The sequence below is a fragment of the Sorghum bicolor genome, chromosome 10, assembly GCF_000003195.3.
Source record: "Sorghum bicolor cultivar BTx623 chromosome 10, Sorghum_bicolor_NCBIv3, whole genome shotgun sequence".
Taxonomy (NCBI): Eukaryota; Viridiplantae; Streptophyta; class Magnoliopsida; order Poales; family Poaceae; genus Sorghum; species Sorghum bicolor.
This window is the reverse complement of record NC_012879.2, coordinates 3998787-4020721: the sequence shown is the minus strand read 5'-3', so window position 1 is coordinate 4020721 and position 21935 is coordinate 3998787. Positions and strand designations below refer to the sequence as shown.

At 43.1% G+C, this 21935-nt stretch overlaps 1 protein-coding gene across 1 annotated transcript; it reads left to right on the top strand.

Annotated features, from left to right (window-relative positions):
- On the top strand, nucleotides 9317–14116 carry LOC8076142 (serine/threonine-protein phosphatase PP1). Its single transcript, XM_002437847.2, has 3 exons — nucleotides 9317–9764; nucleotides 11857–12416; nucleotides 13465–14116. The coding sequence occupies exons 1-3, from the start codon at nucleotides 9587–9589 to the stop codon at nucleotides 13699–13701; spliced, it is 975 nt and encodes a 324-aa protein (XP_002437892.1). The 5' UTR covers nucleotides 9317–9586; the 3' UTR covers nucleotides 13702–14116.

Below are 21935 nucleotides of genomic sequence, written 5' to 3'. Positions count from 1 at the left end.
GGGCGCAGATAGGGCTTTTGTAACGGTGGCCCAAAAGTGGGGTTTGGATAATGGGAAATATAACAGCAACTCCAACAGGTGTGTTATCTTTGTTACGTAGGCTATATTTAGCTTTTTTAATCAAAATTTAAGCTCCAAGAGATATGCTATCTTGTTTGGTAAAATACCAAGTTGGCTATCCCATGGATTTCGCTAGGCAAAGAAAGCAAGCCTGCGCCGCTCGCCATATCCCGAAATCGCTCGCCACGTCACTTGCCCGCGCGTGCGCGCGATCCTTCCCGCGCACAGAGACGGCATTCCCACGCGCGCTGAAGTTTCCCTCATGGCTATCTAGCACGACCCGCTCGATTCCACAATTCCCCATCTCGTTGTATCCATATGAGCCGCTCTAGAGTCGCCCTTTTCCTCTTCGTCGTGAACCACTTCAGCGCCGGAGCCCCATCTGAGTCGTCGTTTTTGTCTTCGTTGTGAGCCGCTCCCTGCTGCTCCAGCGGAGGCGCTTCCCCATGGAGAGGCGGCTTCCTCTGAATCACTGCCCTGTCGCATGGCCGGATCATCCTCGTCATGGACAGCCTCTGCCGAGTGCCGGTGAGATCCCAACTGCGCCACCCTATTATCCCGACATTAGACGGATGTCAGCAGCAGGCGGATGGGAGCAGCATCAGGTGGATCGACAACAGTTGGGATGGGAGCAGCAGGTGGATGGGAGATCCCAACTGCGTGGGGGAGATTTCAACTCATTGTCGCTCCCCATTATTTCGGCATCGGGCGGATGAGAGCAAGACTCACCGGCGCTGTCATGGTTGGAGAATGCAGCGCAAGGAGGCCAGCAATGACAAGTCTTTCCACCCAACGGTGTTGCTGCTACTAAATCGAATCCATACGTCGATGTGTGCTCAGGTGAGGGGGTGCATGCTTCATGGTTCCGTGTTTACACTCCCGGCCAATAGTTGGCAGGGAGGTCATCAGCAGCTTCATATGATTTGTGATATGCAGTTATCCTCAACTACTAATCTACTGCATAATAGTGCTTTATAGCCTAAATATTTCTTTGTGGCCTACCTTTGAAAATTGCAGTGAGTTGACTTCACAATGTTCAGTCATGGGCACTCGATTTCTCTTCACTTCATTGTAATAGATCTAGACAAATGGATGTATAAAAGGGTTAGTTTAGTTGAAAACAGCAAGGAAACCAACTAAGATCAAACATTTTAGTTGCCTGTATCATAGATGAGTTTTACTTATTTTTCTGCACTTCATACCTTGCTCTTTGGATTTCAACTGACACTCTGGCAGCATATTGGCACTCAACAGCTTGGTCGTTGGGTGAAGCCATAAAAACTAAAATTTCATAGTTGGGACCTCCTGGTTGCTTGCAAATAAATTGGCCATAGTTTGTCTACACACAGAGTGACGCAGTTTGTCTACACACAAAGTGTAAAGCATAGCATAGCTCATAGCATAACAGAGCTGAGCTCAACTGTGAGCTCAACTGCAATGATGTGGGCCACCAGGAGCCTAGAACATGACGAGATACGACTCCAAAGGGATAGGTTACGGAAAGTTTCAAGCGGCAGGTGGAATAGGTCCGTAGTAGTTTCTGACTTGGCAATTTTTTTAATATACAAGATGAGAAATAGCAATTCTATTGGAAAACTCTTCTTTTTTGAAGACTTCTATATTTTACAAAAGAGCTAAACTATGCAATTTGGCTATTTATTTTACCACATCTGTTGGAGATGCTCTAAGGCCTTGTTTAGTTTCTATCTAAAAAATTTTCAAACCATCTCATGTTTAAACACATGTATAAAATATTAAATATATATAAAATAAAAATAATTACACAAATTAATTGGATTTTACAGAACGAATTCTTTAAGTCTAATTAATTTGTGATTAGACACTAGTTATTACAGTAACACATGTGCTAACGATGGATTAGTTAGGCTTAATAAATCGTCTTGTAATTCTCTGATGGATTTTGTAATTTATTTTTCTATTAGTATCTGGACACCTCATGTGACACACTCATATGACATCTAATGTGACATCAAAAAAAGTTTCAACATCAAACTAAACATAGGGAAACGAAGGGTGATTTGAAAGATTTCCCATGTTTTGGTTCATGGGATAAGGAAAGTGGATAAGGATAAGAGCATCTTTCCTGTACTTTGTTTCTTAAAATACTAGCAAAGTGTAATTTAAACCCTCTAAAAGATATCACAAACCGGTACTTATATACAATTGTATATACATGATACTCACAACCAAGCAAGATCATTTAAGTATCTACATAGCTAAGTCTTGCTTGGACAATGATGTCTTTCTGAATAATATTTTATATTTAGGAAATCATGGAACAAAGCCAGCACGAGCACTTTGATGTTGTTGTTGCACTTTGATCTTCCTTTTCCTCTTTATCTAGTGTGCTTGTTGGATTGAAAAGACACGGAATTAAAGCTGCATATATTAGTGTATACCCTAGAAAATAGAAAGATATAGTCCCTGCCTGCATGGAAAAAAGGAAATATATTAAGTACCAAGGCAAATAGTTCTCGCCTACATGGAAAACTAAAACAGTCCTCTGCTCCAACAAAGGTGGACGAACTTATAGACCCGATTACAGAACAATGGGACACTCCTCTGCTCCAACAGATTTTTTCGGAGGAGGATGTCCAGGCGATTCGATGCATACCAATACATCTGGAGATGGAAGACGTGGTTGGATGGCACTTCGATGCGAAAGGACAGTTCTCTGTCAAATTGCCGTACAAAGTCCAGAAGAACTGTGAGTTCAGGGAACAGAAATGCTTGACCAGGGCCGGTACTGGAAACAGTGATGGAGGAGGGGATTTCTAGAACAGATTGTGGAAACTGGAATGCCCACCAAAGGTGAAACACTTCCTGTGGAGGATGAGCCATAATACCCTACCTGTCAAAAGGATGCTGAACCGAAGGGGGATCAAGACGGACACACTGTGCAATATGTGCAACAGACTTGATGAGGATGGGGCGCACCTGTTCTTCAAATGCAAGGAAGCTAAAATTGCATGGCGTGAACTGAACCTAGAAAGGATCAGATGTGCTCTGACTGAAGCAGGGTCAGCCAGACGAGTGATGGAAACAATCCTGAAGCTAAAAGGAAAAGAGAAACTAACCGTGATTTTGGGATGAGAGAAACAAGAGAAGGGAAAATGGAAGAAAACATACACCTGCAGAAGTTGCCTATATGGCAGTGGCGTATGCTGAAAATTATCTGCACAAGGAAACAGAGGCGCTATTGTCGGTTAACCGTCAGTCACCTTCGTGGAAGAAGCCTCCGGGTGGGTGGTTTAAACTGAATTCTGATGGAGCTTTTCATAAAGAGAATAAATGCGGCGGATGGGGCTATGTGATAAGAGATGATCAAGGCCAAGTGCTCAAAGCCGGTGCGAGGTCTGAAGGGTTTCTGTTAAGTGCTCTACATGCAGAAGCTCTAGGATGTGCGGCTGGAATACAGGAAGCATCCCGTCTGGGGATTGAAAACTTATGCATTGAGACAGATGCCTCTCTTCTCAAAGCGGCTTTGGAATCTGATGACTATCGCCTGTCTAAGATCGGTGGGATTGTAACAGAGATGAAGGTCCAGTTAGCTACAGACCTTAGCTCTAGAATTATTACCGTTTGTAATCGTGTCTGTAACAGGGTCGCCCATTCTCTGGCTGCTCTCGGGTGTAAGTTTCCCAGTAGACAATATGCCACTTGGGAGGGTGTTCCTCATGAGCTTGAGGCTCTTGTGATTAGCGATTTGGCTAATGCAAATGAGTAATAAAGAGCAACTTGAATAAAAAAACAGTCAATATTGTTGGTGGGAACCTGTCTTGCCTTCATTTTGCTTTCTCACCTCCTTCTACTTCTCCGAATACGCACTCCTAGGCCGCGCGTATATTTGTGCAGGTGACGGTGGTTTGCTAAATCCAAAAAAATGAAGAAGAGATATGGAGAACTCTTGAAGATGATTTTTTTTCTTTTTTTTCAAAAATATGGATACAAAAGGAATATAGGGCACATTTGAAGATGCTATGGGGAAAGAGAAATGTGGCACTCATTTCCCACCATCTCTATCCCACCAAGAGGGGATGGATTATAGTGTCAGCGACGGAACGACCAGGAGTAACTAGTAGCCGCAGCCGCCAACTCACGTGTTGCCACCGTACGTTGGCCGTCGGCGGTGCCATGTGCAGATCCACAGCTGGGATTCGCCAATCGACCTGCATAGTTGCCGCTCACCTTGCGCCTGGGTCGTCAACGGAGCCACAACTATGTTATGTGAGAACACCGTACCTGCTGCTTGGCTCGCACTTGGCCTCCACCGGAGCCACCCCTTACCACTCGGCTGCATCCACCTCACGTCGGCCTTGTTTAGTTCGCGAAAAATTTTAAATTTAGCTACCGTAGTATTTTCATTTTATTTAATAATTAATGTCTAATCATAGACTAATTATGTTCAAAAAAATATCGTAAATTACATACAAACCATATAATTAGTTATTTTTATATATATTTAATGCTCTATATATGTATTTAAAAATTTGATGTGATAGAACGTAAAGAAAATTTCTGAGGAACTAACAGCACCTAGCAGAGCCACCCACTTCGCCTGCAGGTAGCAGCAATTCGTCAAATCGAGCCGGCGGGCGCTCGATTGCTTGGAGAGTGGTTCTGTGGGTGTGATATCTCTATTTCACGACTCATAGCCAGCTCTCTATATCCCAGTGCATATCCTCTTCCTTGTCCCACCCACCATCCAAACACCACCGTACGATGCCCTCATGCTCTTGGTGCCATGAGGTGAAGTCGAAGGAGGCCTTCTCAATGGTGATGAGGCACGCATCTTGATGGAGCTCAGAGTTGATGATTCGCTGCTCAACCATGGTGTGGCGTCTTAAAAGTGTTTGTCCAGGGACTCATCGACCTTGACGAACCTGCGCTCAAGGAGTCAAGGAGGTCCTTCTTGTCGGAGAGCTACTTCTGAATGGTGGCCTGTTCGATGGAGAGCTTCTGGATCTCCTTCAACAAAAGTTGTGTGTTGGGATTCAACGAGTCGCTTTGCTTGGCTTGACGGGTGTAGTGGTGGTGGATCGGAGGTATGGATGGTAGTGGCGGTGGGGAATCTAGATTGCGGCTTACTCCAATTGGTCATGGGGCTAGAAAATTACGTACTCTCAACATCGTCCACCAATCGTCGTTCGTCGCCGAGGGTGCTCCAACCGAGGCCATTTGTGAATCAAGAGGAAGTAAAAGAATCGTAATCTAGATGAATTAGGTCTGAGTACCAGATGTTAGCATCAGAGATTGAGGAAACAATTAGGGAAGGAGTTGGAGGAGAATTGGGGAAGAAGTTGGTAGTAGGAAACACGAGCACGTAATAAAGCAGAGGAAGGATTGTATTGACTATGTTTGGATAATAGTTGTCCTCCCTTCTCTCCCTGGTATTTATACAACATAGCATGAATACACAGGCGCAACTGTGTCTAGCCTAGGTTCATGCCTACCCATGTCCACCAAGTCGCACATTGGCGCATCACGCTCGGCCGCTTCTCTTGGGTCCTGGAATAGCTTGATTCATGTTGAGTTGTTGACCGCGTCGTGGTCTGGCTCAGCATCACTTGCCTGGCTGGTGACCGCATCATGTTCCACACCATTGGCGATGCTAGCATCCCCATACACAGTAAGGCTCTCAATCCTTGTTCTCTTTTTCCTTGCTGCATTTTCTCTTTCTGTTGTTCGATGAAATGCTAAACAAAAAAAGAGGGGGCAAAATCTTCCTAATTATATGCGTCTACAAGCTTACCATCATTCATGCTTTGTTCTATTTGGGTGCTATTTTGAAACCCTCTACCGGTGTACTTACTGTATTATTCGTCGCCCTCCTACTATTGGTCATGTAGTCCCTTCAATTATGATTAAAGGCCGGAAGTGTGGGCTTTAGAAAGTTTAGGGTAAAACGTCCGGTTTGAAAGTTGAGTATGTTAAGTAGTCCACCTCCCATAGTTAGAGGGGAAAAGTCTACGTAACCCTCTCAACTATATAGTGTGGATCTTTAAAATTTCTAAAATCGATCAAATAATCCCCTCGAGCAGTTTTGGATGATGTTTTTGCTATCGTGATTGTGGTTTTGTCTTTATTAATTAATTTATTTATTTCCACTAAATCTTTAAAAAACCATAGTAAATCACTAAAAAATATACTATGAAAAACTAATTTTATTAGACTCTACATGAGTAGATCTACACAGCGAATATATAATATGGTATGCTTTAGTACAACATTTTTATTGTAGCTTAGATCTATACTTTTTTATAATTAATTAGAATAATATATATGTCTAAAGCTACAACAACAAATTAATACTAAAGCATATTGTATTATATGTTCACTATAGATCTACTCATATGGAGTTCAACAAAATGAGATTTCTGTATGATTTTTCAAAGACTTAGCCAAAATAAATAAAAAGGAAAAAAAAACAAAACCACCGTCACTATATCAAAACCACCACCCAAAACCACTTGAGGGGGTTATTTGACCAATTTTAGAAAGTTCAAGGGTTAGAAAATCCGGTTTTATAGTTTAGAGGATAAAGTACTCCATCCTGTATAATCAAGGGAGTTATGTATCTGAAAATATTTCTTATACCATACTAGTAAATATAATATATTTATAAAAACTATTTCAAGTACAATGAAAGTATTTATTGAATTCTTGATATGTCAGTTCATATATGTCATCAATAATTTATTTAAATACAAAAACAGGGTAGTGAATTATTTATTGGATCTATAAAATGTTAAATAAAATTCACAAAATTATATGGATGAAAGGCACTGGTCTATGCAAAAGAAAAAAAATGAAAAAGTCCACTCTAGGTCCTTCAACTTTCATAAAAGTCTGTTTTTCATTCCTAAACTCCAAAATCGGACAAAATACATCCCTCAACTTTTAAAACCGTGCATATTACATCTCTGACTTGTTTTAAAAGTGGCTTTGTTCTTTTATTTTTATTTATTTCGGATAATTTTTTTGAAAAATCATAGTAAATCACACAAAGATTATAAAATAGAAATTTTAATTTTATTGGACTTCAGATGAGTAGATCTACACATTGAATATATAATATGATATGCTTTAGTACAAAGTTTTTGCTGCAACTTTAGATCTATACTTTTCTCTAGTTAATTAGAATAATTATAACTACAGTTTCTATGGTCCAATTTTGATGGAATTTATATGGTGACCTAATTATTCTATGTTTGAATTGTAGTAAAAATTTCATACTATTGGATCATGTATTACTTAGTTATAGATTTATTTAGGTTTATGTTTATTAAACCATAATAAATTTATAACTAAGTTATACATAATCTAATGAGTATGAATTTTTTTATCATAGTTTAGACATACAATAGCTAACCCAACATAAAAAAATCACCACAATAGGATCATAGAAACTGTAGCTATAAATTATTCTAATTAATTAAAAAAACACAGATATAAAGTTACAACAAAAACTTTGTACTAAAGAATACTATATTATATGTTCACTATGTAGATGTACTTATCTAGAGTCCAACAAAATCAGATTTACTATTTTATGAATTTTATGTGATTTACTATAATTTTCCAAATATTTAGCCAAAATAATTTTTTTTAAAAAAAGATAAAACCGCCTTCAAAACCGCTCGTAACCTAATAGGACCAACTCCTCTCCATCTCTATCACCTAAATATGAGAATTGTCAAAGAAGAATCAAGGATAGGGTACCTACCTTGTTCGCTTCGTTGAAGAGTTATGACTAAAAGTAATATTTGCTGGTTTATTATAAGAGAAAAATAGTACTGAATAACTATCTGATTTGACTGATAATTTTTAACTATGAGAGAGAAAGGCACATATATAAAGTGTTGGTCTATTGCCCACAATGTCCATGCCCCCCCCTTTTTTTTCTGGTGTGGCGTGTTTAGCCAGGTGGATTATGTACGCCCGTCTAGTTTTCTTTTTGTTCTCCCTTCCCTAAATTTTTTCAACATGAAAACCTTCGGAGGTCTAAAAGCATGATTAATAATAGAATCTATTGATGGTTATATGCACATTTACACTTTATTTATCAACCTACTTATATAGTTGACTAGTTGTTAACTACTAAGACATATCTCATCGTTAATACATGATCACTTTCTTCTCTAACAGAATTTCTTGAAACACTTGTATGAGTTGGTTGTAGTCTTACAACTAGGGGTAGAGTTAGGTCTTGTTTACTTCCACCCTAAAATCTAAAATTTTTTAAGATTCTCCATCACATCGAATCTTTAGACGCATGCATGGAGTATTAAATATAGACGAAAATAAAAACTAATTGCACAGTTTGGTCGGAATTTACGAGATGAATCTTTTGAGCCTAATTAGTCCATGGTTAGACAATAATTACACGAACAAACGAAAGTGCTACAGTGTTGTGAAATTTTTCCTTTCAACAACTAAACATGGCCTTACGTAACTTTAGCAGGAGGGGCAGACACACCCACGCGAAAAAAACAGTGACTATAATCAAAATTTTAACGTTTATACATTCCCAAAGTAAAAATATTCCCTTTAGTATATATACTCATTCTTATAATAAATAAATAAAAATAAAAAATACGAACTTCCAACAATTTTGATCTGCTCTCTAAGACTATCTCCAACAAGTCATGCATACCACTACCCAAACCCATTTTGGGTCTTGCATAGTAAAAAAAACCCCTCCAACAGAATATACAAAGAGGATACCTATTTTTGGTAGAAGGAGAGAGGGAACCCAAATATGGGTCCTCATCCCGTAATCTCTCTCCTCGACCCAAATCCTTGCGCCGTCGCCATGGTGGGCCTGTAGGAGGTGCCGAGGAGCAGTTGGCGCGCCGGGTATGCGAGGCATGCCTGCGGCGAGGAGCCGCCGGTGCAGCAAGGCGGGAGCGCAGTGGGGAGTAATGATAGGCGTCGGCGGGTGCGGAGAGTCGGGAGGGGCGTGGTCGCGAGTTTGCTGCAGCCTGCAGGCGAGGCGCGGGCGGCGCATACGATGTGGGCGCAAGGAGGGGCGTGGTCACGGATCCGCTACACGAGAGGTGCGGGCGGCGCTCGGAGCGGCGCTGCGAGGTTTTCTTTTGCTCTGTGCTGTCGGAGAACAGATGTTTTTGGGTCTCCAGACTGTTGGAGACGGTCTAACCCGTACGTCCACCACCGCGGCACCGCCTCTATTTTTCAAATAAAGCAGGCTGACGTCGTCGGCCCAGCCCCGACCCAACCGCCACGCCAGTCCAAGTTACACGCCTTGTCACGCAGTCCGTGGAGGACTCGGCGCAACCCAGCAACCCCCTCATCCCCTCTTCGCTCACACGCTCCCATCCCGTGTCGTCTCCCCGTCGATCGGCGAAAAAAAGGCTTTAAGCGAGCCGCTAGGGTTTAGCAGCTTCCACTCTTGAGCGAGGGTTTATCCGCGAGGGGGCGGCGCGAGGGGGCGGCGGCTTGAGCTAGGGTTTCCCTCTGACCCCGTTCCCTTCCCGGCGAGGCGATGGACGAGGCGGCGGTCGACGACTTGATCCGGCGGCTCCTCGAGGCCCGCGGCGGGCGCACCCCGCGGAACGCGCAGGTGACCGACGCCGACATCCGGCGCCTCTGCGCCGCCGCCAAGGATGTGTTCCTCCAACAACCCAACCTCCTGGAGCTCGAGGCCCCCATCAAGATATGCGGTAAGAGCTCTCCCTCCCGATAACCCTGATATGCGACTAGGCGTGCTAGCCTGTTAGGCCCTCGTCTTCTTCGTTTGTTCCCGCGCAGACTGTTTCGCCAGACGCAGCCGTTTCGGGTTGTGCTTCTCTTGTGGCTTTTGTTATTGGGATGGCCTCGCCAAGATTAGTTGTTCTTGGAATCCCGTAGTCCGTTGACGTGTTCTGGTGGTAATTAAAGGTGGGGCGCGTGCTGTGCAAAGTTGAAATGGCCTTAGATGTACGATTGCCTGGGAAACAGCGCGTTTGGATTTCTCTCTCATTCCAAATGCTAGTTTAGACCAAACATGGATGGATATCGTGATTATGATGTCCTCTCAAACCTCCCTCCACCTAAATATGAATATCAAGGCCATGACATTTCAAACCTTGATACTGTAATGCATGTGTGTACGCTCATTTTTTCCAGAGTGCTGCAAGACCCTTGATTATTCTTGATTTCAGTGTCAAACAAATTCACCATCTTTTCTTACTGTATATTTGTATCATGATCTTGTCAGTATCGTACAGATTTTGTTGTCTGTTGTTAGATCAGATTGCCAATATGATCAGTTTTCCTATTTTTGTTTGACTCGGCACTGAACTTTTCAGTTTTAAGGAAAACGATGAAGAGTTTTCTGCCGGTTGATTTGGGATATTTGCTTTCTATACATATTCTTGGTGTAGTCAGTTAAAAATCATTGGGAGAACCGCAAGAACACATCATTTTGGAATCTGAAGTTTGCCATGCTCTCCGTGGTGGAGATTGTGGCCTCTGTCTACTGAGTAAATTATAACAAAAGCGAGCTGAGTATTAGTGGTTGACATATGTCATATATTGTCTATGTTCCTAATTTCCTATGCCATTGTACCATGCTAGACTGCTCAAGATTGCAGATTAGAGAGAAAAGTGAGAGCTCGAGTGCCAGGGAAAAAAATATTTGTAAGTGGTTGACATATGTCATGTATTGTCTATGTTCCTATGCCACTATACCATGCTAGTCTGCTCAAGATTGCAGATTAGAGAGAAAAGGGAGAGCTTGAGTGGCAGGAAAAAAATATATTTGAAACTGTAATCACTAACTCGCAGGTTAGTATGTTAATGATTATATCATGAGCTTTTTGTGGTTGCCCAGTAAAAATAAAGTAGTGAAGAAAATACATATCATAGCTCTTTGGATCCAAACGGGTCTAGCTAATTGTTAGCTGAATACCAAACTAACAATAACAACTATCTCACTAGTTAGATCAAACCAGCTAATAGCAGCTACTAGTTAGCTGCTAATATTAGCTATGAACTATTAGCAGCTAATGGGTCCAAGCAGGACCTATGACTGAGAAGAAAAAATTGTGGTGGTGTGAATAACTCAATTTGTTGTGTTCACATAGTTTGCCTATTTTTATAGGTCACAATAGAGGAGCTATGCCTTCACTTAGATCTCCCTGTACTTTCTGCAGTGAGGTATCCTGGCATTCTAGAATTGATAACAATGTTTTGCCTTGTCAAGTCAATATGTATTCATAATGCTTGGTTCAAGATAAAATTGTGTGAGTGCTATGCTATTTACCCACTATACTAGATAGAAATGTGTCAAGACTCAAAATGGTAGGGTCATCAGTCATCACCCCTACTCAGTAATCACAGCGCATGTTTAATATTTGTCAATCATGTGGGACTATTCTGTCTTGTCAAATTTCTGCTGAGTTCTGTTAACACCATACTGCAAATTTCATATCTGGTTTCTTTGTTGGGGTAGCTGAAGCTTGCTGTCCAAAGAGCATTCTTTCATAATTTTGTGTTGCTATTTGAATTGCCTTCCATCTAGTTTATGGTGGTATTGGTACTGCCATATAAATAATAACTAGCTTTACACTCGAATCAGTAATAGAAGTACAAAAATTACTTAGTGTTTTAAGTCCACTAGCAGTTATTGCATTGTCTTATAGCAAGCTGCATTGCATTCACCTTGATGTTAGTGCTATGCTCTGTAAACTCGTCAATTAACAATTTATAATATAATGTACATTGATGCAATAATGTGGATAATGATAAGCATTTAATTTCTTTACTATGCAGGGGATGTCCATGGACAATATTCAGATCTTCTTCGATTATTTGAGTATGGTGGCTATCCACCAGACGCAAATTATCTGTTCTTGGGTGACTATGTTGATAGGGGGAAACAGAGCATAGAAACAATATGCCTTCTGTTGGCGTACAAGTTAAAGTATCCAGAAAACTTCTTCCTCCTCAGGGGAAACCATGAATGCGCCTCGATCAACCGGATATATGGGTTCTTTGATGAGTGCAAGAGGAGATTCAATGTCCGTATCTGGAAGATATTCACTGAGTGCTTTAATTGCCTCCCTGTGGCTGCGCTTATTGATGATAAGATCTTTTGCATGCATGGGGGGTTGTCTCCTGAACTTAAGAACATGGATCAGATACGTAACATTTCTCGTCCGGTGGATGTTCCTGACGTTGGTCTCCTTTGTGATTTGCTATGGTCGGACCCCGAGAAAGAGCTTGATGGGTGGGGTGAGAATGACAGGGGTGTTTCCTACACATTTGGAGCTGATATAGTTGCCGAGTTCCTTCAGAAACATGATCTAGATTTGATCTGCAGGGCCCACCAGGTATTCATTATCTTATACACCTTTCTTGTAAGTAAGGGCCTGTTTAGATTTGAAATTTTTTGGCCTAAAGAGAATTTTTTGTGGAATTAGGGCTTGAGAACTAAACGGGGCCAAAAAATTTTGGGACCAAAAATTTGGTCTGCAACTGTGCACGCACTCCCATGAAAACTCACCAATGACAACTTGCAGTTGCAATTGTCATTGGTTGGCTTCCATGGGAGTGCGTGCACAGTTGCAATCCAAAATTTTGGCCTTAAAATTTTTTAGCCCCGTTTAGTTCTTAGGCCCCAATTCCACAAAAAAATTTCTCTTTGGGCCAAAAAATTTCAAATCTAAACAGGCCCTAAGAATCTTTTTTCATGTTTGTGTGATCATTTTTAGTTGATATTATTCCAACAAGTTATGACTATCATGCTGAAAACAAATAGCCACCAACCTGCCCCCCTCGCCCCCCCCCCAATAAAAAAATGAAATCCTTATCTAAGATGGTAGAATCGTTTAATTTGGTGCCTTCTTCTGAAGATGGCTATTGCTTCTGGTCTATATTGGAATGTTTTTTTGTTAAAAGAAACTACATTAGTATATTGTTTCACAGTATCAACATGTTTGCACTGTTACCTGCCATTTTTCAAAGGGAACAGTGCATATCCCTCCTGTTGAGTAAACAAAAATGTGTATATGTCCTTTTGCAGATTGAGCTTTTCGTTTGTATGACAATATGTAAGCTAAGGTTCTGAATCTTTGAACTATTTACTTTGTTTGAGGCCATCGACCTTGAACTGGTTGTGGTTAATAGTTGCTGTCAAACTATTGCTGTTATTTTACTGTGTCAGCTTGGATGCTTAAGGTGAACCTAAAACTCTTTACATACTAGCCCTTCTTCTGAAATATAAGGATTAAATTTCATTTTGTTCTGATATGTTTTAGGGAAATATACTGAACCATCTAGATTGCTATTTCTGTTGAGCTCAGTGTTGTGAATTACTATTTTTGTTGTGCACTGCCTTCATTACCATTGACTTCTCTTTAACTGAATCTAACTTCACAGGTTGTGGAGGATGGGTATGAATTTTTTGCAAACCGCCAGCTTGTAACAATATTCTCAGCACCAAACTACTGTGGAGAGTTCGACAATGCTGGTGCACTGATGAGCATTGATGACTCCCTAGTATGTTCGTTCCAGATTCTCAAGCCTTCAGAAAAGAAAGGAAAAGCAGGAACTTCCAACATGTCAAAACCTGGAACACCTCCCAGGAAGATAAAAATAAGTGTTACTCGAATTTAGCCAGATTCTCGATATCAAATTGGATTTGAGAAGTTGTGATTAAGTGCTCCCCCAAACTTGTTATGGTAGGGTTTTTGGTGGTCTTAACATGGTGTTAAACTGTGGACTGCCGTGCCTCATGTCTCTGATCAAGTCTGATGCGAATGTATCCTGGTGTGGACTGCCGTGCCTCATGTCTCTGATCAAGTCTGATGCGAATGTATCCTGGTGTTTTGCCAACCAAAAAAGATCATGCTAACAGAAACTTTCGTTTTTTTTTTATTGTGGTCTTATGTTCTTATTGCCCAACAAAAGGAACACGTTTATTTTGGGTGGCATTGTTTGCGGAGATTGTGCCTTTTGTACTTAACCTGTACGGTTTGTCCTTGGAAATGCTTTGTCCTTGGAAATGCTAACTAACAGCAAATGCCTTTTACTGGTGTTGATGCACGACTGAAGTCACCAAGCCTTACCCAATTTTTAAGAACATGGCTAACAGTCAAAGCAAAGGTCATTCTCTTATTGGAGGATGTTTTTTTCATTATTATACTGACAAGTATTTGGTCCTTTCTATCAATAATAATGTTGTGAGCATGTTCAGGCGACGATAGATGCAGATATCCCTTAACGATCATTATATATGTCTGGTCATCAAGAGCTGGTTCCGAATCCACATGGACATCCTACAATAGATTTAGGCCTTGTTTGGTACCGTTCGCCTGATCCTCCAGGTTCCCGTTTCACTTGCTCCTCTGTCAATTTCTGGTAGTGATTCTTCCTTGGTTCTATAGCCAGTATGGGTGTGTTTGGTTGCTTGCTAGATCCGGCCATGGCTTTCTGGGGCCAATTTTTATCCGTTTGGTTGCCTCTCTGGGGCCAATTTTTATCCGTTTGGTTGCCTGTATGGCCTTCGGGGACAGGCTAGGGCTGGCCAGCCGTACGCTCGGAGCCTGGCTCAACCTGAACGCTCGAATCCGACGTTCAACCCTGGCCAGGCCAAAGCCAGCCAACAACATCTTTCCCGTCACCGCCCGTATGCCTCTGCTCATCCTTCTCTTTCCCATCACTGTCATCCTCCCTGTGAAGCTCGCGTGGAGCTGGGGCGGGGGTAGGCGCGTCGGCAGCCAGCGCGGGCGAGACCGCAAGCGCCAGGAGCGCCGCCCCCGCGGGGAGGGGCTTGGCGAGAGGGAGCCGCAGGGCGGGCTCGGAGACGCCGAGTCGGATTGCGGCTGACCCGACGGAGCTCTTGGTGGCCTCGAGCGCCGCCATGCAGAATGCGCGCGTGGGCACCGTGCTGGCTAGCGACGCGCCGACCCCGTGGTAGAACCCGTGCAGGTCGTCCCGCTAGGCGCACCGGCGGCCAGCGTGGGCGAGGCCGCGAGCGCCGCCCCCGCGGGGAGGGGCTTGGCGAGAGGGAGCCGCGGGGCGGGCTCGGAGACGCCGAGTCGGATTGCGGCCGACCCGATGGAGCTCTTGGTGGCCTCGAGTCCGTGGCGGCCTGCGGAGGTGGCGCCACCTGCAGGTGCGTCTTCACCACCATGGCCGGGTACAGCACCGCGGACACGCCCGAGAAGAGCACCACGCCCACGACGAAGAATCGCGACTTGTCGAGCATCTCCCAGTTTACCTCCGCCAGATCTCCGCCGCGCCGCTCTCCTCCTCCATGTCCACATCTCCGACGCTCATCTGCTCGAGAAAATGCTTCAAAGGAGGTAAACTCACCCTGTCAAGGAAGAGGTGATTGTATACAAACCAAAACAACCAACCAAACACGAATTTATCCTAGCCAAGCTCCGCAGCGCATGCAACCAAACAACCGACACTAGTACAAAAAAACTTAACCGTGGCGGGCATTTTTCATTTACCGTGGCGTTTTTGGCAACCGCCATGGACATAAGGTCACGGTTAATCATGGCTTAACCGAGGCGGTTTTCCAAACCGCCACAGTTAAAGACTTAACCGTGGCGGTTGTCTTATGTTGCCCGCCTCTATTAAAGTTTTAATGGAGGCGGTTGTTTCAATTTGCCCGACTCTGTTAATGTTTGTTTGACATTTAAAAAAATTATTATCAATTCGGATTCAAAACCTATTTCAAATTCAGATTTCAATGTTGCTAATGTTATTTTCTAAGCAAAATTTTGATAATGTTAATAGCAGCAAATAGATGACATATATATATACATGCATGTTAATTTAAAACAACCAATATTAGTGATCACATCATTCTTTATAAACACATCATTCACATCATTCGTGCATACATGGTTCTACATATCATCTAAGGAGGGCAACAAATAATCTTTCATTTGTAACCCTTTTTCCTTGTCGCTCCAGTTTCTGATTCTCTCAAACTTTGGATCTAGAGCTAAGTCACCTTCCTTATTGAAGAATGTTTGACCTTCATGTGCGGCCTCGGTGACAAACTTACATATATCTGCTACAGTTTGTCTGAACTGAGGGTCGACCTTCTCCTTTTCCCACCAACCTTGTGCTTTCTTAAGTTGTCGCCAACTACTGCTATATCTGCTGCACGTCCTCAGATACTCACAAACATAGAATCCACATGAAACTGAGCCATAGGGTTGTTTGGCGCACTGCACGATACAACTAGTAGTGAGTATAGTATAGTATTGTAAAAGTAGTAGTAGTGTAGTAGTAGCGGTTGTAGTAGTAGTGTAGTAGTAGTACATTAGTACATTATTAGTATTGCTACTTACCGGGAAATCACGCTTGATTTTTAGTTTTTTACCATTCTTGATCTTCGACTTTTCAGATCTCCAATCATAGCACTCAGGATCTTCCACGTACTTCTTATAAGCACTGTACCAAAAAATACTAGTGTCAACGACAACTTGAAGACATTTATATGTTAACTTTAAATGAATAAGAATAAGCTCTATCACTTACTATCTAAAAACGCTTTCAAAGTGCTTGTACCCTGCTTTGTTTGTTCCATGTAATGAGTCTAATATGCAAGCCCTTCCATCTTGAGGATAGATTATAAATGCTATCCAGTGACCCATGATGCCATGACTACACCATTCATCAGATGATACAGATTTCAAATGGTCAAATATGAGAAGTCATGGTCTTAGTTACAATATATATGATCAAAGTATCTTTTGTTCTTACCCGAACTGGTGGGCAGCCATGATGCATCCATCTCCTCGGACCTTCTTCATGGCCTCATAGATATACATTCCCGCCCGATACCTATATTCGATTAGTAGATCTTTCCTCTATTTCACTCTCTCTTTTGCCTTTAAGTTCACCAAGTCTTCATGAGTATCGGGTATATCGTAACCCGCAATTGTTCTCTCTGTAAGAAGGATTGGAGATAGGTATATAATACCCTTGTTTAACTCTTTGCTTACGTAGGCTTGCATCCTGCAAGAAGTAATCATGGCATTATTAGTTTGAGTGTTAAAGTTCCCATAGCAATGATCAGGTTTTATCAAAGATGTAAGTAACTTACATGGCAAATATGGTGACTTGGGACACGTCGAGGTCCTTTCGCCGTAGTAGTCTATGCATGTCATGGAAATCAACAACTACTACACCATCTGTAGGCATTTGGAAGTACTCAGCCGGGATGTTGATGACAAAGTTGTGTAGGCCCAATTTTGCGGCTTCCATGTACCACAAATGGAACCTCCTTACCTCCCACCTCTCTTCAATGAGGTCGCCCAAGGTCAACATAAACTTCCCATGCACATAGTTCTCGGGGCAATCATCCGACCGGGGCCAAAAGGACGGAGGTGTTTTCGGCCTACAACACCAAGGCTTGACATGTTAGGGAGTGGAAAAGGCAGAGAACATCTTAAAATGAATTATATATTGATGATGCATGCTAGTACCATACCTTTCAAATGTAGTTGAGAATGGGTGCTTGTTGGCTATTTGATAGGCCACCCAACTCGACTTGGTATGGTTCGGTGGTATGGCCTCATCTTCAGGCTTCCTCAGAGGAGGAGGAGGACATTGGTTTGAGCCTTGGTTCAATCCACTTGTAGGTGGTGGTGTCACCTCGCTCGGTGTTGCCCCTATTCCTTCCTGTGTATTGCAGTTGTCAGGAGTCACGCTTCTTTGAGGAGTGTTGCTTGGGCCACCAGCACATTTTTGGTCATCACCGCCATTGTCATCACCACCACCTTCGTTGTAATCACTTGGGCTAGCCGCAGGGGACGATGATGGTTGTGAGGGCTGGGACATCGGCGTCGGCATTTCCAACAAGATATCACTCTTGTTCCATAGCACGCACGAGCCGATTGTTCCGCCGATGAACCTGATTCCATCTTCTGTGGGAATGTCAAGTTCATCCTCCTCAAACTCTGTGTTCGTCCATGCCACAACCACCTTAGCATAGTCAGGTGGGATGGGCTTGCCGTCATACGTGGTGTCATTGTCGGGCGGTAGTACCACACCTTGGGCCACCTCCTTCTTCCTCCCACTCCTACCAAAGGGCATCTGGAGCGTGCAGATTGTTTGTTCGGTGATGTCATCGGCTGGGTACCTTCGATGTTGTCCAGGCCCTGGGACAATCTGCCCTTGTATGGTGGGTTGACCCGGTAGTGGCAGCACACCAGCCTGTTCAAACATCTGCATCCTCAGCTGCACCATCTTAGGGTCCATGCTCGTGAAAGCGTCTTGTATCTTCCCCATGATCATTTCCTTGACTGCATCATCCTTGCCTTTCTAGATGAGCTCTTCCTTATACCTCTGCCTCGAGCGGTAAGAGCTACCCTCAGCTTGCCAAGACTCCACATCCTTCCAACTTTTCCTTGAGGAAATCCCACGTACGCGGCCGCGGTGCTCGGGGTTTCCTAGTGCCTCAGTTAGGACGTCCCTATCTCGCCGAGGTTCGAACGATCCGCTCTTCTCGGCTGTAGTGACCTCAAAGATCCTCTTCTCCACCTCCTCGATTTTTGGGTCATTGTACTTGGTCCTACCCTCCTTTAGTTTTTTTGGCTGTCGTGCTTTTAGGAAGTGACGTGACCTCTCATCGATATCCATTAATGGATTCGACTGCCCAGCCTCAGCTGCCTCCCTTTCTTCCTGTCGCCACTCCTCTACCTTGCCAGCGTAGCCTATCATGCCTAGGTGGTGGGCAAGCTCGTTCCTCTTAGCAAGCTCTTTGAACTTCTCGCTCTTGGCCTTTGCATCTTCGCTTAACATCTTTGTGACGAACTCTTCCCAGACATTAGCTAAGATGAAGTTGTAGTCTTCGAATGGTGTCCTTCCTTTCTGGACGTAGTCTCGATTGAGCATAGATCTAAAGTTACGAAGTGCTTTGCCTGCGATAAATAGTGCATGGCTCTTGCACTTGTCTTCATCATAACCTTGCACTGGATACGTGAACCGCCTCTTCACCTCTCCCCACACTATATTCTTGATGTCTATGGGGACTTTCCTCCAATCACTATATGTGATAGGCACCTTCTCCCTAACTATACATGAACACTGGTTGCTGAAGGTGCCGATGATGGTTTTTGGCGCCAAGGGCTCTCCTTTTGGCCCTATATGGTGTATCGCAAACACTTTTTTCTTGCTAACCTGGTGCCTCCCGTGTTGTCCCCTCTTCAAGTTGGACCTGTCCTTGGTACTAGTTGATGAAGTGCCCGCGGAGGTAGTGGGTGCTTTGTCCCTATTTGGTGTATCCGCAACTTGTTCATCTCCTTCATTGGGGTAATCCAAGGAACGAGGCACGATTGATGCCTTTCAAGGAGAAGACCTTGCATTAGTTACATACTTAAATGAGAGGCCCCCGTACGTGTCAATTAACAATGGGTGCATTATAAACTTACATCGAGCCTTTGTGATATAGAATCATCTACCGATGCAACATGTGTCTCCGTGCGAGGAGCTCGTTTCTCGGCCGTCGGATCAAAGTCTGGATCATCATCGTCCTCTCCACGAGGTCTCTTTTGTGGCCTCGGTGTTAGTTGCTCGCTCTCGTAAGACGAGGTGTCTGATGATGAGGCATTATCATCGCTCTCATTAGGAGTAGGCTCACGCCAATTTTGAAGTGCCTCCTCCGTCGACATTGGTAGCTATGAAGAAGATATAGTTATATGGAACATTCATAGTAATATAAACACGAACAATGCTAAATTCATCTCAGAATATATAAAAGAATCATTAAAAGTATATATTCATTTGACAACAAGTATACATCTTTTTTTCATATACATTCGTTGTTTGTATACAAAAAGTTAAGAAAAGTACAAAAGTGAAAAAGAAAATTACATAGTTGTAATAGAAAAAAGTACAAAAATTAAAAATTGGAGCAAAATGGTGTACATAGTTGGCTCAGATTCGCCCCATTGTCATCATGCTTCTAAACTGGTTGCTTGAATACAAGCCATCCTAAATTAGGAGCTTATTACCATTAATAAGGAGGCATGTGATCATCATAGCCGCTGCCTCAGTACAAAAAGATTCACATCATAACAAATGCCACTGCCTCAGCATATTTTTAAACTTTTCAACAATTCATCATTGCACATACCACAAATTAAGCTCAAATTGAATCAAAGCATATTACATGAAACTTAACCATGGTGGGCAGGGTAGTAGAGAATAACAGTAGTAGAGAGTAGAATATAGAGTAGTAGAGAAGGTGATAGTAATAGTTCATGGGTAGTGGCATCCCAACTCATCTCAAATTGGCCAAACTTCATCCAAATTCATAAAAAATTCATCCCAACTCATTTCAAATTGACCCCAATTTATCCAAATGTTGGCACAGTGCTCAGTTAACTATGTAATTGGCATCATAGGCAGTGGCATTGCAATGTTAGTTAAAAATGGACAAACATCACTGGCAGCAATTCATCAAATTGGCATCACAGGCAACACTTAATAAAAAAAGACAGTACAGGTCAAACATCATAAGCACCAGGGAGCCACGGAGATCGAACATCAAAACCAGTGTACCAGGCACGATGGGGCCGGGGAAGAAGAGGGAGCCGGTGGAGACGTCGGGGAAGACGAAGCCGAGGGAAACGTCGACGCCGGGGGAAGGAGGGAGCCGGTTGAGACGTCGGGGAAGACGAAGCGAGGGAGATCTAGGGTTTTGAGAAGAATCCGGTTGGGGAAGAAGACCGAGCCGCCGAGCACACGAGGAAGAAGCGCGGAGGAGGCGCCTGACGGCGGTGGTACGAGCGGAGGAGGCGCTTGACGGCGGTGGCGGCGGTGGCGGCGAATTTGGGCAGCCCTTCGGGGTCAAAGTGAGACAGCCGAAGACCTAGCACTCGCAGGGGACGAGGCCAGGCTTATATAGGGGAAGATTAACCGTGGCGGGCGGATAAGAGTGACTGCCACGGTTAATATTAACCGTGGCGGGCGGTTTACAATGACCGCCACGGTAAATGTATTAACCGTGGCGGTTATTTTATGATGCCCGCCACAGTAAATAATTTATGTAAATTATAAAATAATTAAATCATTTGTAAAGTATCTCTAATGATAGAATAGGTCTTAACAAAATATATATTATTTATGTACAAATTTTGAGTAAGACGGATGATCAATAAGATGTGTGAAATTCTAAAATGACATTCTTTTTGGGACAGAGGGAGTAGGTAGTAAGAGTAGTTAGGAGTAGTAGTAACTAGTAGGATAGTAGTAGTAGTAGTAGTGGCAGTAGTACATTACAATATATGTGGTTCCATTACAATAATAGATAGTTACATAAGTTCTTGTTCATTAATATCATTTTGTTACAAGTGATCCTACGACGGTCTTCCTCTCACCATCAGGGCGAAACCAGGGCATAATCTTACTCTTATTGCAGCGGGCCTCGATTAACTTTATCTTCCGTGGATGATCGGTAAAGAGCGATAGCTCAGCATAGTTGTTGTATTCTTCGGGGCTTTGGACTCCATCTGCTCCCACAATCCGCTGCTTCCCAGACACAACCACATGTTTTTTGTTGTCTTTGGGCTTCGGAAAGTAGGCAGCTTGCGCACAACGACTTGCTAGCACCCACTGATCATCTTTATAGCCGACACTTTGGAGCTCCACATTGGTTAGCCCATATTCATCGACAAGAACCCCTTTTGGTTTGACCCACTAGCACCGAAAGACAGCTAACTGTAGTTCACCACTGTAGTCAAGTTCCCATATGTCTTCAATCTGCCCAAAGTATGTCCTGGTCAGCCCTGTTGAGTCGTCAATGCCCTCATATCGAACCCCACTATTCTGTGCCGCGCTCTTCTTGTCCTTCTCCTTTGTGTGGAATCTGTATCCATTGA